This window comes from Bos taurus, chromosome X (genome assembly GCF_002263795.3).
Source record: "Bos taurus isolate L1 Dominette 01449 registration number 42190680 breed Hereford chromosome X, ARS-UCD2.0, whole genome shotgun sequence".
Lineage (NCBI taxonomy): Eukaryota > Metazoa > Chordata > Mammalia > Artiodactyla > Bovidae > Bos > Bos taurus.
The window spans coordinates 121791078-121809308 of NC_037357.1; the positions used below are offsets into that span (position 1 = coordinate 121791078).

The 18231-nt window shown below is 35.8% G+C and overlaps 1 protein-coding gene across 6 annotated transcripts in view; it reads right to left on the minus strand.

Annotated features, from left to right (window-relative positions):
* CNKSR2 (connector enhancer of kinase suppressor of Ras 2) overlaps positions 1-18231 on the minus strand; it is a 309235-nt gene that overhangs the window by 146142 nt on the left and 144862 nt on the right. For all 6 annotated transcript variants that reach the window (NM_001206513.2, XM_005228380.5, XM_024988116.2 and 3 more), the window contains exons 6-7: positions 13154-13273; positions 4059-4118 (exon numbers count right to left, since the gene is read on the minus strand). In NM_001206513.2, coding sequence (NP_001193442.1) covers positions 4059-4118; positions 13154-13273 — 180 coding nt within the window. The remainder of the gene's footprint in view (positions 1-4058; positions 4119-13153; positions 13274-18231) is intronic.

Consider the following 18231-nt stretch of genomic DNA (forward strand, 5'->3'; position numbering starts at 1 on the left):
CCTGAGTTTGAGCAAGCTGCAGGAGTTGGCGATGGACAGGGAAGCCTGGCGTGCTGCAGTCCATGGCGTAGCAGAGAGCAGGACATGACTGAGAGAGTGAACTGACTGAATACTTTGATCTACTATTTGTATTCTATGTAAAACTAATGACAGAAAGTAGGAATGTAAGACAATATATAGATATTTATGTTGTAAAAGACCATTATCTTTCTGAGACCATTAGGGAAAAATAATAATGGCAAACTGTAAACAGGCAACCCTCTCAGTAGTTCTACTGGGCATCTGGTTCAAAAATATATATGTCAAAACATATCTTTTAAAACTTTGGTCTTTTTCATTTAATACAAATAATTCACATTAACTTCAGCAAACAAATACTTTCAAGTACATCTTTATGATCTGCACCAAAGCTTTGTCAACTAATGATTATATCGCTAATTTATTTCATCATTAATACCATCAATTCTGAATAAATGAGAAAAGCAAATTGAAAGGATAGCCATTAGCTCAAAGTTACATTAAATAACATTCTTTTCAGTATCTAACTACAAGAGAATCCTATTTCTAATGTTTTATGCAGCATAATACATTGGCAAAACCACATTAAATAAACTAAAATGCCAATATTTCTACAGGATGTAACAATTTTATCATTTTTCCTCTTTATTCCCCAAAGAGATTAAAAACAAAAACAAACAAGAAAAAAAAAAACTAGTAAACTAATATTGCCAAGTTTTCTGAAGTTTTTAGGAAACTGAGATTTAAGATAGAAATTTCCTAATACTGTAAGAATTTAAAATACTGTACAATTCTTTATTTTTCCCTCTAATGACTATTATGTATATTAGACATTTTAATGATAATATGCATATGGGCTTTTGAATATACAGAAAAAGTATTTTATGAAAACAATGTATTTGTGTATTTATATGTGTGTTAATTTATCAAACACAACTATAAATACTGTAATACAATTCATTAATATCTATTGAAAGGAAAAGAAGGATGATATGGTGATAGAACTTGCAAAGTAAAATGCTACTTTTAAGACACTGGAATAGGATTTTCTTTAAAAAATATTTATAGTAGGCTAGAATTCAATTCCATTTATTGAAGGAGTAACACAGCCCCACAATTAATAGGGTAGTTTACCTAGGATGTGAACCCAACTCTAAGAATAGTGTCACAACAAGAAAAAAACAAGCATTTATTTCACAGCACCTACCAAATCAGACAAGACCATGTAACATTTCTGAAAAGTCTGTAAATAGAGCTGTAACTACAGAGTCTGTTCCTGTGCTATTTGGCTTACAACTGATCTTTTTAAACGAGTGTATGAAAAAAAAAATCAAGTCAGTGGCTCTAATTCATAATGTAAAAGAGCTTGATAGTTGCTACATAAAATTCAAAGAAACTGAAACAACTTTTTGCACAGGGAAGTGAAAAAGGAAACAATTCATACAAAGTATAGACTTTCAGTGTTAAAATTTATCCTAGAGAGAGTTTATCCAAACCCCTAATTTTACAAAGGAAAAACTAAGAAACTAGGGTACAGCAAAACAAAATAACTTCCCCACTTAGTGAGCAGCTTTACTAAGACTCAACACAGATCGAATGATAAATGATTTAGGGTACCAAAAATAGTGAAATACTTTCAAGAAAAAAGAATTAAATGATGAACTAGTAACATATCATTTATATCTGAACTACTCAGAATCAATCCTTCTTTGGTCATTTATCCATTTATAAAATATTACTAATTAATATAAACAATGCATAGTGCTCAACTTTTTTTTTTTTTACAGACTCCATACAATGTAGAGAGATATGTTTTGATCAATTCTTCAAGATACAGTTAGTTCAAAATAACCACTTCTGTGATTCCTTCCTTGTTCTTATTTGGCAGTATTTACTATTCTTTCCTTTGTCCATCTACGCAAATTTCAGTACCTGTTTACACAGATAAATCTGTACTTGTATGCCTTAGGGGCAGCAAGTTAGTTTAATTTAAAAATGTTTTCAATATCTAGTTTCAAGTCTGGAACACAACAGACATGAAGCAGAGTTCTGCTAAATGAACAAATGATCAAACAAATGATCAAAGGAATGTACACACGAATGAGAATGATCAATCAGTGACAAGAGTATAGTTTGTAAATATCTCACTGCATTTAAAAATGTTAAACAGTTGACAATATGCAAATAACATATTCTTGATCTCATTTAACTCTTACATTTAATAACAATGAGATGCCAGTACAAAACTGCAACTTCAATGTATTTCACCGTTCAAAAGAAACTAAGTGAAGTGGAGGGGGAAAAAATCAACAAATGGTTAAATAGGTGTATTAGATGAAATAATGTTGTCTTTTTAAAAAGAAAACGCTGGTAAAATGTTGAGAACAATAATAACTTGAGATTTAACTAATTTCACCTCAGTCTTCTTTGAAGGAACATGCTATAAACGTGATTTGTCAGAATTTCTAAAATAAAAATATATGAAGCTCAAAACCTGCTTAAGAGAGTGGGATGGAAATCTGGGACAACCAAATGCAGAAATAATGACTTATTATGCAACTCAAATCTATTACAGTGATCATATTAATGTCCTACACAATCATTTAACCTTTCTGTAGCTCTTTCTTTATAGTACAGTTCAATTCAGTCACTCAGTCGTGTCTGACTCTTTGCAACCCCATGAATCGCAGCATGCCAGGCCTCCCTGTCCATCAGAGACATTACTTTGCCAACAAAGGTCCGTCTAGTCAAGGCTATGGTTTTTCCAGTGTTCATGTATGGATGTGAGAGTTGGACTATGAAGAAAGCTGAGCACCAAAGAATTGATGCTTTTGAACTGTGGTGTTGGAGAAGACTCTTGAGAGTCCCTTGGACTGCAAGGAGATCCAACCAGTCCATTCTAAAGGAGATCAGCCCTGGGTGTTCTTTGGAAGGAATGATGCTAAAGCTGAAACTCCAGTACTTTGGCTACCTCATGTGAAGAGCTGACTCACTGGAAAAGACTGATGCTGGGAGGGGTTGGGGGCAGGAGGAAAAGGGGACGACAGAGGATGAGATGGCTGGATGGCATCACCGACTCGATGGACGTGAGTTTGAGTGAACTCTGGGAGATGGTACAGTCTTTCATATTTATTATCTTATTTAATTTTCACAACAACCTAGTGAGGTATGCAGTACAGATGATATATTATTCACGATTTATAGTTGAGGACAGAGAAGGAAATGGCAACCCACTCCAGTATTCTTGCCTGGAGAATCCTGTGGACAGAGGAGCCTGGTGGGTTGTTGTCCACAGGGTCGCACAGAGTTGGACACGACTGAAGCAACTTAGCATGCATACATGCATGGTTGAGGAAATTAAAGCAGTGAGAGTGTAAATGACTCGCCAGAAATTACACTGCCAACAAAATCAAAATTGGGTGTACAGCTTAGGCCTAACGACTCTGACCTACTGCTTGCAGTGGAGCATGTGTCAAAACTACCTGTTAAAGGAGAATCTCTTCTTAAAAAACAGACTGGTCTCCAGAGCTAATTCAGTAGGTCTGGGGTGGGACAGTCCCAAAGGAAGCTGATGCTGCTGGTCCAGGGATGGACTTCACTGTGAAAACGGGCTGATCTATACCATGCTACCCCTTCACTGAATAAAGTTCAATTATACTTCAAGTATTCAGGAAACCTGACTTATCTGATGTTTCTTTCTTACACAATTTAAGTTTCCTAATAAAACTACACTATTTGTCAGATGGAGGTGGATTCTTTTAGATGTCACAATAACTTGTCATGAATCAGAACATACTTAACAAATCCCTGGCTTTGAACACAAAACATCTGATTTACTTCAGATAAATAGCTATTCTCAACCAAAAAAAATGACTGAAATTCTCCCCAAATCAGTGCTTACTAACTCAATATGTCTTTTTAGTTGTATATTTTAATCTGTTTATTTCCTCAAAAGTCAACCGGAATTATGTAAGTGCCATAAGTCAGTTAACAATAAAAGAAAAAACATACTCCAAAATTTGAAATGTTAGAATACTTACATTTTCTGTAGTTCCAGTAATTACATGGAGGCCATCATATGTTGATTTAATATACATACCCTAAAAAAAAAAAGACAGCATAGGAAAACAAATGAAAACTGAAATATTTTCAAGGATATTATAACCTCATTTACAAAACGAATTGCCCTATCAAGTTAAAATTGCCATTGCCCCAGGGATGAATCCATGATTCAATAAGGCTGTCTTTAAACTTTAAGAAATTCCTATCTGAATGTTCTGGCTTCTAAAGTTTGCCTGAAGAAGCCTGTACTCAGCTTAATCAAATGATTACTTGAAAAGTGAACTTAAAAAATGCATCATGGTAATTCAATATCCCGAAGAACACAGTTCACTCTCCTCAAAATCCATACTACATGTGCTGTGGCAAAATAAAAGTTATAATGGGAAGTTCAAATATTGGGATATTATTAGTTTATTATACTTGATACATATTACACAATAAAAAGTAGGTTTCTATAGAGCCACTACAGAACTACTGGAGACAGAAGAATGATAAAATATTGTTTATACAAAAATTTTTTTCTGTTCCTCTTTTGTGGTATCCTACACATTCTATCTTAATCTTATTGCTGAAGTTTTAATAATTACATCCAATGATCTATCAATAATTAAGAGGTGGAATTCCCTGGCAGTTCAGGGGTTAGGGCTCCACACTCTCACTGCTGCGGGCCCAGGTTCAATCCCTGGTTGGGGAATTAGATTCCACAAGCTGCACAGTGTGGCCAAAAATAAATAACTATTTAAAATTAAAATCATAATAATATTAATTTAGAGGTAATGTGTGGCACCCCCTCCTCCCAATAAAGAAGAAATTCTGCTTCCATTTAAACAAAGTGATTTCAGAAAAAGCTTCATTAAAGATAAAATATTATCTAGAAATCTTCAAATTATTCAAGTTTTAAGAACAAATGAAACCTTTCTTTAAGTTATGCACAGTGACAGGACCCTAAAAGAAAAAATATTACAAGAAAGGATTCACATTTTAAATACTGAAATATTTTTATTTAAATAAATCAGAAAAAAATAGATGATTCTCTGAATGGCCTTTTTTCCTAAGGAATATTCTGTTAGATAAAAAATTTACTGAGTTTTACTTTGAAACTACTTTGCATCTCAACTATTGACTTCAAAAATTATAAAGTACTAACTATAAAATAAACCTGAAGCCTGAAATATAAGGGACTTAATAACTAAGAACAATCATTTCAGAAAAAGCTGACATTTAAATAATTATGTGCAGAAAATTGCAGTGTTAATTTCCTATACCTGGATGTTAATATTTTGATATCTAAATGTACTTGTGTTTTCACTAAAAATAACTAAGAAATAAAAACAAGAAGCAATAAGTTCATGGCATGGAATTATTAAGAAGTCTTTGGGTAGGTTTTAATTCAGAAAATTCATTTCAGTAATGTCATATGTCTAAGATGTTGGTATCAGCAATACGTGAACCATGAACTTCCTGATGTTCAAGCTGGTTTTAGAAAAGGCAGAGGAACCAGAGATCAGATTGCCAACATCCGCTGGATCATGGAAAAAGCAAGAGAGTTCCAGAAAAACATCTATTTCTGCTTTATTGACTATGCCAAAGCCTTTGACTGTGTGGATCACAATAAACTGTGGAAAATTCTGAAAGAGATGGGAATACGAGACCACCTGATCTGCCTCTTGAGAAACTGGTATGCAGGTCAGGAAGCAACAGTTAGAACTGGACATGGAACAATAGACTGGTTCCAAATAGGAAAAGGAGTATGTCAAGGCTGTATATTGTCACCCTGTTTATTTAACTTATATGCAGAGTACATCATGAGAAACGCTGGACTGGAAGAAACACAAGCTGGAATCAAGATTGCCGGGAGAAATATCAATAACCTCAGATAAGCAGATGACACCACCCTTATGGCAGAAAGTGAAGAGGAACTCAAAAGCCTCTTGATGAAAGTGAAAGTGGAGAGTGAAAAAGTTGGCTTAAAGCTCAACATTCAGAAAACGAAGATCATGGCATCCAGTCCCATCACTTCATGGAAAATAGATGGGGAAACAGTGGAAATAGTGTCAGACTTTATTTTTTGGGGCTCCAAAATCACTGCAGATGGTGACTGCAGCCATGAAATCAAAAGACGCTTACTCCTTGGAAGGAAAGTTATGACCAACCTAGACAGCATATTCAAAAGCAGAGACATGACTTTGCCAACAAAGGTCCGTCTAGTCAAGGCTATGGTTTTTCCTGTGGTCATGTATGGATGTGAGAATTGGACTGTGAAGAAGGCTGAGCGCCAAAGAATTGATGCTTTTGAACTGTGGTGTTGGAGAAGACTCTTGAGAGTCCCTTGGACTGCAAGGAGATCCAACCAGTCCATTCTGAAGGAGATCAGCCCTGGGATTTCTTTGGAAGGAATGATGCTAAAGCTGAAACTCCAGTACTTTGGCCACCTCATGCGAAGAGTTGACTCATTGGAAAAGACTCTGATGCTGGGAGGGATTGGGGGCAAGAGGAGAAGGGGACGACAGAGGATGAGATGGCTGGATGGCATCACTGACTCGATGGACGTGAGTCTCAGTGAACTCCGGGAGTTGGTGATGGATAGGGAGGCCTGGTGTGCTGCAATTCATGGGGTCGCAAAGAGTCGGACACGACTGAGCGACTGATCTGATCTGATCTGATCAGTTCAGAGACTGTTTAAGCCTGGATCTCCTCTTAATGTGAAACAAAATAAACGTAATTTTACAAGATGTTCATTTATCTGTGAATTCTAATGTCTTATATGAAAGTTCATCATTTTATATGAAATACATAACTAACCTCAACAAACATACAAATAGAAATTAAGAAATTGGTTAGTTTTTGGCTATAACCATATGGTAATATTCAAACTTATACAGGTGACAAGTATATAACATACTTTATTTATTTATCTTTTTAATTTAATTTTATTTAACTTTACAATATTGTATTGGTTTTGCCATATATCAAAATGAATCCGCCACAGGTATACATGTGTTCCCCATCCTGAACCCTCCTCCCTCCTCCCTCCCCATACCATCCCTCTGGGTCGTCCCAGTGCACCAGCCCCAAGCATCCAGTATCGTGCAACGAACCTGGACTGGCGACTCGTTTCATATATGATATTATACATATTTCAATGCCATTCTCCCAAATCATCCCACCCTCTCCCTCTCCCACAGAGTCTAAAAGACTGTTTTATACATCAGTGTCTCTTTTGCTGTCTCATATACAGGGTTATTGTTACCATCTTTCTAAATTCAATATATATGCGTTAGTATACTGTATTGGTGTTTGTCCTTCTGGCTTACTTCACTCTGTATAATAGGCTCCAGTTTCATCCACCTCATTAGAACTGATTCAAATGTATTCTTTTTAATGGCTGAGTAATACTCCATTGTGTATATGTACCACTGCTTTCTTATCCATTCATCTGCTGATGGACATCTAGGTTGCTTCCATGTCCTGGTTATTATAAATAGTGCTGCGATGAACATTGGGGTACATGTGTCTCTTTCAATTCTGGTTTCCTCAGTGTGTATGCCCAGCAGTGGGATTGCTGGATCATAAGGCAGTTCTATTTCCAGTTTTTTAAGGAATCTCCACACTGTTCTCCATAGTGGCTGTACTAGTTTGCATTCCCACCAACAGTGTAAGAGGGTTCCCTTTTCTCCACACCCTCTCCAGCATGTATTGCTTGTAGACTTTTGGATCACAGCCATTCTGACTGGCGTGAAATGGTACCTCATAGTGGTTTTGATTTGCATTTCTCTGATAATGAGTGATGTTGAGCATCTTTTCATGTGTTTGTTAGCCATCTGTATGTCTTCTTTGGAGAAATGTCTATTTAGTTCTTTGGCCCATTTTTTGATTGGGTCATTTATTTTTCTGGAATTGAGCTGAACATACTTTATTTAATCCCATTATTTATTGGAAGGTAATACAACAGCTGTAGTCCATGGGGTCGCTAAGAGTCGGACACGACTGAGCGACTTCACTTTCTTTCACTTTAATACAACAGCACTACTTAAAACAGGACAAGATTCTTGCAATCATTATCCTCATGGGAGTTAACCAAATAACATCAAATTAATAAAGGATTTTTAAAGTACATTTGTAAGAGCTAAACACTAAATTTTGTTTTAGTTTTTTAACATAGAAGGATTGTGAGAGGATTAAGTGGAAAAAAAACAGTGAAATAAAACAATATATCAATATATAACTTAGACATACACAACAATCATCACTCATCATTATCTATCACTATCATCACTAACAGCTACTTGTTACAATCTGCTAAGGATTGTGTTAGTGTTTTGACATTTATTTACAATAGTCTGTGTGGTACACACTGTGATTATCTCTGTTTCAGAAATAAGGAAACTGAGTTACTGATAGACTGGGCAGGTCTGCCAAAGGAGGTGAAGCTGTGTTTCGAGCCCAGATGATACTCTCAACCATGAGGCTCCTAATTTACAGATTTATTAACAGAAGGGTTGTCCACCTTCACTTTCCTTATTAGAACAGGATATTTGGAAATTGTAGATACTGAGTCAAACATTCACTGTTTAACATCCATTCTAAAAAGATGAAGACCTCTCTAGCACACATATACTAAGTTCAATGTGGTTATAAAAGAATAACTGGGTTTGACCTTTTACAAATTTATTTTAATCACCCATCTCTTCTGACAACTGCAAGTAAAAGTTGATTATATTTCTCTCCACACTTCTTTCAACAGTGCATTACTGATTATGAATTAAGGTGTTTGACAAGAGCTCTATATAATTTAATTTCTTAAATGATTAGGTCATAGAGAAAGTCTAGTCTCCTAAAATAAATATTTAGAAAAGTCATTATATTCATCAGGATAATAAGAACTCATGGAGATAATCTAGTTATGACTCAGGAAATGAAATCTGTATGCAATTACTACACATACCAGGAACTTTTAAAATGGCAATTGTAAGCTAAAGCAAGTTATCAATTAGTTATAGGAAGAGAATTTCATCATTATATATAATTAAATGTATAATTTATATTAAAGCTAATTTTTTTTAGATGGACAGAATATATTTTTAAAATGCTTAAATAAATAAGGATCTAGCTATGTATACAGAGTTCAGTTTCAGCAACTTCATAGTTATGAGCAATAAAACAGAAATAAAACATATTTTTAAAATGCCACATAGAATGAAGATATTATGCTTTATGCAACAAACCATTCGTTGTAACTGCTTTTCATAATCAAGACTGACTTCTTCAGCTTTTTAATCTTTCTGGTGGTACTAACGAGGAAAATGGCCAAAAGTCAAGCACAAACAGAAAGTAAGAGAAGAAACGAGTTACGTGGATGAGTTTCAAACTAATCATCTGAATAATGAAGAGTTCATAGAAATACATCTGATCACCTGGTCACCTCTCAGAAAGGGTCAAACAGCAGGAGGACATGTAATTCAAATGGCTCTTTTTCTGGGACAAATCTGGTTTTCCTTTTTTTTTTTTTCTATATTAAGAATATTTTTATTTTTTTTTTTTTAAGAATATTTTTATTTTTTTTCTTTTTTTTTAAATTAATTTTATTTTATTTTTAAACCTTACATAATTGTATTAGTTTTGCCAAATATCAAAATTTCATCAAAATCTTCATTCTTCCTTCCCTTTTTTTTTTTTTTAAAGCAATTAATTAATTCTGGAGCTGACTCCAACAGCTCCCTGTCTTCTGTTCAGCTTGCCAAAATGACATTTGCTTCACTGTCTTCAAATGGCGGTTAACCAATGGAGCCAAAGCAACCTCACAGTCAAGTCAATGGATTAAAGCATTTTAGGAGCGAGTCCAAGTACCTAAACAGCAAAAGAACTCTCTAACGCAAAGAGGCTTCCCCAAGGTTGCTCCCTAAGCCCTTTCCTCTCTGTTCTTTCCATCTCTTGGCTCTGATCTAGTTTTGATATGTTCCAATAGTTCTCATTTTCCTTCCTTTAACTTTCTGCGAATTATTGTTATTTAAAAGCGTTTTAGAAGCTAGCTTGATATATTTTAACCATTACTAAGCACAATGCCCACTATTCCTTATAATGCTCAGGACTCTCAAAACTAAGAAACCCTAGGACATTTGACTACTTAGGTAGAAAGTTGATGAACAATCTATCTAGTTTATCAGTGCAAGAATAAAGCCCGTTACCTTTTACCTATGAGAGATGTTCTGCTTTGAAAGAGGCAGAAGACCATCTGCAGGTGTTTTAAACTGATTAAACTTCATTAAAGCTTGGTATTCTCCCATGTCTTTCTGTTCCTTTCCTTCATTTAAACACTTCTATGGCTAAGCTCTTCCTAAATGTCACCCAAATCCTCAAATCTATTTCAAACATGACTGACTAAACTTAAATCAAGTGATTCATTTTTAAAATGATACCTTGAGTAAAGTTATATAAGATTTTTATTTAGTCATCTCCCCTTTAACATGAATCATATGAAATGGTTTTACATATACTCCTTTTATTAATATTCAACATGTTAGCTTTTTCTTTTTGTCCCTTGGAAATAATTTCCCAATGAAATACTGCTCATTACCCTTTTAAATGGATTCCTCTAAGTAGTTCTAATTTTAAAGTCATCCTCCTAAACTTCTCGTACTTCCTTTTAGCCACCCCAAGTTTAACTGTGGGATAACGGAACAAACTGGTAAATTGCACCTCATTTAGATTTACCTGGATTTAATCTCTGCCTCTGTTGTATGTTACCTTAATGTCATACAGGGCAAACTGGTGAGGATCTGTGATACCATTTTCTCATTTGCAAAATGAGAAAATTAATACCTATTCTACAGAGTTGTGAGGATGATACCTGGTAAATGGTAGGTACTCACTTCTTCCTCTTCTCTACCAGCTCTCTTCCAGAATAACTGAACCTGGTTCTTGGCATTTTAAGTTCATGACTATTCCAAACAGCACATCCAGCTCTACATACTTGAAATTTTAAAAGACCTGTCCAGGGTTATACCATCATTGAAAATAAAAATCAAGGTTTCATCAAGTCCATAAATGAGCAATGTGTTCACTCACTTCACATTGTTATTTTCACCTCATTATTTCAGTGGAAATTAGAGGGAAAAATCAGGCTTTTTACTCAGAACAATACTGTCCTCAGAACTGCAAATTCATAGAGCTACAGGGAACTTTAAAGAGGATCTAGTCCATCCCTTCCTGCCCCTCACATTCTACAGATGAAAATATCACGGCCAAGGAGGTTTAATTTACTTCCTCACCCCTCCCATATCCCACGCACAGCTCTATTTTATGGAAGTGTTTTGTATTCAGGTTTTCTGTCTCCTAGTCTAATATTACATAGTAGCAGTTCATAATTTCTCACAGTGCAAATCATGCTTAAAGAACTTTCTTTCCTTTAGAACTACTAAAAGGGGAGATTTTAAAGAAAGGAAAATCTTTAATACTACAGGTAGAAAGATGCTTTAAATAAAACTGGACTTTGTAAAACATAACTAAAAGGAAAAGTAAGAATTAAAATCATAAATATTACTTCAAATAAGTTTATAAACATTAAAATAAATTCTAAAACTAATCAAAATATAACTAATAACACTTATAGGTTACAATGATGACATACTTTGGCTATATCTGAGATGCTGATTTCCATCTTTCTGGGAAAATACAGATACAAGCCACAAAAAGACAGGGAACTATGATTACCCAAAAGTAATTTGTTAAGTATCCAGAGAAAAGTTGCTCTATAGAAAACAGGACTTCAAGCCAAAAAAAATCACTGGTGACCAATGAAGGCACTGCTCCCAGAAACAGTTATATATATATATACACACATGCATACACCACACACACATATTCAATCGAAAAAGGAAGGTCACATAAAAAGTTAAACCTGCACAGGGATCTATAAGAATATATTATCTGAATTACACTGTTAACAGTAGTTTTTAAGATTTCTATTTTCTAAAATATCCTTATTAGTATTCTTGGAAAATTCACCTTTAGGGAGAGTAGAAACACTGTAGCACCAAACTATCATGAAATAGTTGTGTAGTAGGTAAGATATTCTCCAGTTTCTTGTTTTTTTTTTTTGTTGTTGTTTTGTTTTGTTTTTCATCTCTCACTTATTAATAGTAATATTATATGCTTTCTTTCTAGAGGCTCATTAAAAGACAAGGTATCCCTTGGGTTAAATTTAGAATCAATACAATTTTTAATCAGGTGAACAAAATATACAAGATTATCTTTATTATGACATAATAAAAAATATATCTCATAGATGTTAGCCTAGTTTTAGCGATATTTACCTGCTTACTCACCCTTAAAAGAAAGAAAAGATGTGAATTATAAAGAATATCAGGTTTATTTAGCATATATAACCTAAGGGAAGAGAGACCTATTAAAACAAACAAACAAAAGCAAAATAAACAAAACACCTATTTGCATCAGCAGGTAACACTGTGGTTTTTATTACAAAATTCTTAAATTTCCTGTTATTCTAAGGAACTTTGATAAGGGTTAAAAATGTAACTAAAGCTAATTTATTTACCAAAGTAAACAGGCTAATTCAGAAATCACTATTTTAAATTTTCTTTCATTTTCTTTTATCTTTATAAAACTTTTTATCATGACTATCTCCCACCACTTCAATTCCTCTATGGAAAAAAAAAAAAAACAAAAAACTATTCACTCTGTTAAAATTAATGGATTCTCATATTTGGGGGCTGCCCACCCATACTATTAGCTGTCTGTTGATGGATGGTAGCTTTGATAAGGTGAAGGCAATGGCACCCCACTCCAGTACTCTTGCCTGGAAAATGCCATGGATGGAGGAGCCTGGTAGGCTGCAGTCCATGGGGTCGCCAAGAGTCAGACACAACTGAGCAACTTCACTTTCACTTTTCACTTTCATGCGTTGGAGAAGGAAATGGCAACCCACTCCAGTGTTCTTGCCTGGAGAACCCCAGGGACAGGGGAGCCTGGTGGGCTGCTGTCTATGGGGTCGCACAGAGTCGGACATGACTGAAGTGACAGCAGCAGCAGCTTTGATAAATATGGTTTCTCTTACCAGCCCTTCACTTGGTTTGATGTTTGCCAGCTGAATCACTTCAAGGTGGGCAGACTGTGAAACTAGAGGATCTGATGACAGGGATATGATGTGGTCACAGACTCCAGAAAGAGTTTTACACTGAAAACAAACAAACAAAAAATTATGGTCAACACATGTTGTAAATAACATATAAATCACTTTTTATTGTAATATATTTTACAAGGAAAAAGAAAAAATAGAAGGAGGTCCTTGGCATTTTATTTTATAAAATCTGTATTAAAAAGATATTCATTCAGGTTAAGAAATACACACACACACAAAACACATCTATATCTAAATTATAAGAACCCACATCAAAATTGGAAGATCTCCTGGAGAAAGAAATGGCAACCCACTGCAGTATTCTTGCTTGGAGAATCCCATGGACAGGGGAGCCAGGGCTACAGTCCATGGGCTTGCAAAGAGTTGGACTCAACTGAAGCAACTTAGCATGAATGCATACATCAAAATATTCAAGAAAGTTATGGTTATGCTTTGTTTCTATTATTTGATTCATCAGATCTAAAATGAAATGATTGTTTCAAAACAATCTTAATAACCTGAACACTTCTTGATACCAGCCACTGGATGGAAGAGAATTCAACAACTTCAAAAACCTTCAAGATTTTCTACTTCATGATCAGAAAAGTTAAAAAAAAAAATCCAGCCAAAATCCAGGGAAAATGAATCTCCCAAATCGGCTTGCTGAACTCCTCTAAAGTTACCTTTCTGTAAAGTACCCCCTTCCTCCAGGCAACGTTTGGCACTCCCTCAAACCTGCTTTTTCAAAGTTCTATGAACTGTCCGAAATTGTGTAACTTCATTCAGAAGCCCTCTAAGGTTGGGACCACGTCCTACTCATCTCTGACTTCTCTTCCTCCCCTACCCCTGGGAGACAGATCCTAGAACATTTGTTGTTGTTGACTGAAGACACAAAATTATTGCTTAAATTAGGATAAATCTATTCATACCTTCTATCCATTTCCAACATGTTACATTTGTTCTGTGACTACTTCATTACTCTACTTAAGGGAGTCAGTTCCCTCAGGGCTCTTTATTTGCTGCATTCTATACATGGTCCATGACCTCCGTCTCTGCTTGGTTCAGCTTTCTCACCCCACAGAAACTGCATGGCTAAATTTCTCCCCCTTACTGCAGCCTTGCCCTTTGCATCTGCTTTTCATGGCTGCACGTTTACTGTGGCTATCAACCCCTAAGGACAGACCGTGGACAGCATGGAAAGCATCAGCTTGGTATGAAGAGATGTAGGCAATCACCACACTGCCAGTTACTTGCTGTGTGTCTGTGAGCAAGTTATCTTATATCCTTGAAGTTCAGTTTACACATGTAAAAAATTAGGTAATAAAAATTACTTTATATATTTTACACGACAAATCAGGATAATGAATATATATTTTAGAAGTCTAATATGGTTTCTACGTTGGTCATAACTTTCCTTCCAAGGAGTAAGCGTCTTTTAATTTCATGGCTGCAGTCACCATCTGCAGTGATTTTGGAGCCCAGAAAAATAAAGTCTGACACTGTTTCCACTGTTTCCCCATCTATTTCCCATGAAGTGATGGGACCAGATGCCATGATCTTAGTTTTCTGAATGTTGAGCTTTAAGCAAACTTTTTCACTCTCCTCTTTCACTTTTATCAAGAGACTTTTTAGTTCCTCTTCACCTTCTGCCATAAGAGTGGTATCATTTGCATATCTGAGGTTATTGATATTTCTCCCGGCAATCTTGATTCCAGCTTGTGCTTCTTCCAGTCCAGCGTTTCTCATGATGTAATCTGCATGTAACTTACATAAGCAGGGTGACAATATACAGCCTTGACATACTCCTTTTCCTATTTGGAACCAGTCTGTTGTTCCATGTCCAGTTCTAACTGTTGCTTCCTGATCTGCATATAGGTTTCTAAAGAGGCAGGTCAGGTGGTCTGGTATTCCCATCTCTTCCAGAATTTTCCACAGTTTATTGTGATCCACACAAAGGCTTTGGCATAGACAATAAAGCAGAAATAGATGTTTTTCTGGAACTCTCTTGCTTTTTCCATTATGACCAACCTAGACAGCATATTCAGAAGCAGAGACATTACTTTGCCAACAAAGGTCCGTCTAGACCAGGCTATGGTTTTTCCAGTGGTCATGTATGGATGTGAAAGTTGGACTGTGAAGAAAGCTGAGCACCGAAGAATTGATGCTTTTGAACTGTGGTGTTGGAGAAGACTCTTGAGAATCCCTTGGACTGCAAGGAGATCCAACCAGTCCATTCTAAAGGAGATCAGTCCTGAGTGTTCTTTGGAAGGACTGATGCTAAAGCTGAAACTCCAATACTTTGGCCACCTCATGTGAAAAGTTGACTCATTGGAAAAGACTTTTGATGCTGGGAGGCATTGGGGGCAGGAGGAGAAGGGGACGACAGAGGATGAGATGGCTGGATGGCATCACCAACTCAGTGGACATGAGTTTGGGTGAACTCCGGGAGTTGGTGATGGACAGGGAAACCTGGCGTGCTGCAATTCATGGGGTCGCAAAGAGTCGGACATGACTGAGCAACTGAACTGAACTGAATATGGTTTCTATCCAAAGAAGACATCAAATAAATGTTTATTCTTCCTTTGTTGCTTTCTGTAAGCTCAAAGGGCTCGATTCTCACTCATGGGATGAATTATCTTATTATTCTTAACTCCATGGCCTTGCTAATGATATTACAATCACCAGTAATCACAGTGAATGGTCATAATGGGAAGTTCAAACCTCTTTACTCTCTCTGATATTCAAGTTTCAATGCTTTCAAGAGATACAGTGTAGGTATTTACCCTGAAGCTGCAAAGCAAAGTGCCAACAGGAAGACTATCTCTCAGAACTATAGGGAACTGCACAGGGCGAGCGTCATGGGCATATGACTTGTGCACAAGGACCTGCATTTAGTATTACACTCTGCTGGTGCCATTTTGGCATTCTTAATTCTTTTTGAACAAGGAGCTTCATATTTTCACTTTGCACTGGGTCTCACATATTATGTAGCCCATCCTGGGATGGTAGTTTCTGTGTTTTTTGTTTTTTAAATTTCTTTTGAAAATATTCATCAGCAGCCACAAGGAAAAAGACAGAATGGCAGCCCTTTACAAAAATGTCTATGGTTCAAATTGCTACTGTTCGATGGGAAGAAAAGCAACTAGGGCAGATTTAAATCTTTTAATTATTCCTTTCCTTCCTTAAGTGGTTTCATTTTCATTCTTATTTTTTCTCTATCTCAAGTGGCGGGGGGCAGGATGGATAACAATGTTAATATGAAGGGTTTCTATATAGAATACTTGAATTGCATTATAATCTGGAAATAAATAGGAAGGTAAAGAATATATAAAAATGGCTCAACATGTGTGTACTGCAACACTCAAGGCCTCATATAACAGCAATGAGCAACAGTAGCTCTCCTATTCAAGCACTGGAAGCACTCAGAAGTGGAGTAGGAGGAAAAGAAGAAAAACTACATTGTAGGTGTTTTTACCAAAAAAAAAAAAAACCCAATTAAATCTACCATATTAAGTTGCAAATCATTTTTTCAGATTTCTCTACTGAGTAATTTTATTTGTCAAATGCCTGCTATGTTCTAGGTCTGCTGGAAATATGAAAGATGAGTAAAACATTGACTTTACTAGCAAAGCTATCAGGATTTAACAGATTAAAAACTTTGGAAAAAATAATAGACTTAGAAAAGAAACTTGGCTAGAACCTTGCTCCCTGTTTGAGAGATAATGTACTAGAATCCTTATATTGTAGCATTTGGCACTTGGTTCAATAAGCCAATTAGAAAGGATACAGAATGGCTTGGTTTCATATGCTAATTCTACACTCAGTACTGTCATACATCAAGCCACTGCAGGAAGCCACATTAAGGGTACTACAGTAAAGTTCCAAGGAAGTTATTTTTATTTGTTTACTTATTTACTGAATTTGAAGTAGGGTTTAGAACTTCTTTTTCTTTTTTAAAATAATTTTAAGGGTCATTTTCCACTTACAGTTATTATAAAATATTGGCTAGATTTCCCATGTTGTACCACACGTCCTTGAGCCTAGTTTACACCTAACAGTTCGTATCTCCCACTCGCCACCCCTAGATTTCTCTTCCCTTCCCCAGTGGTAACCACTACTTTGTTCTCTATATATCTGTTATTTGGTTTCTTTTTTGTTATATTCAGTAGTGTGAATGAAAAAATACTGTCTGCCATATCCACAAACAAAGGATGCAGAGGCCACAAAGCCCTTAGCCACTGCAGCCACCCTCAAAGGTGCACCCCGAGGAGACTCAGGATGGGAAAGAAGAGGGTGCTGGCTAAGGTGTGTATCAAAAGAATTAATTTCAGTGAGCCCAGACTCCTGCATCTTCCCATACATGGGCAAGTACTAATTTCGTTAACTTGAGATGTTTGGTTTTCTTTAATTAACGGCAATCTTTTGATGTTCCCTAGTCCTTGTTGCAAAAACCCATATATACCCTGATTACTCCCTAACCTCTTGGGAGCTGTCCCTCAGAACTATTTGAGAGGCTGCCTATAGGACCTGAGTTCTCAGACAGTCCACCGAATAAAACAGAATTCTCAACTTTTAGGTTTTGCATTTTATTCAGTTGACACTAGTTTGTTGTAGATTTTAGATTCCACATGTAAGTGACATCTAAAGTATTTGTCTTTCTCCATCTGACTTATGTCACTTAGCATGATGCCCTACACGTTCTTGTAAAAAGTTAATTTTTCCCTTCAGTGAAATTGTAATATTATGCCATCATATTAACACACAGTATTATCTATTGCTACCTAATAGTGTATCCCAGAGAAAGAAAATTAACTATAATATACTAAGAAAATACATTCTTTATTATTGAAAGTTAACATCAACACTACAGAGCACCTACCATGTGTCCTGCACAATGCTAAATACCTCATTATTTCATGCATCTTTTTAACAACTTTCTGAAGTAGTTATTATTATAGTCAGTTTAGCAGATGAGAAAGCAAGGCTAAATAAAGTCACTGTCTTGGCAACAAAAC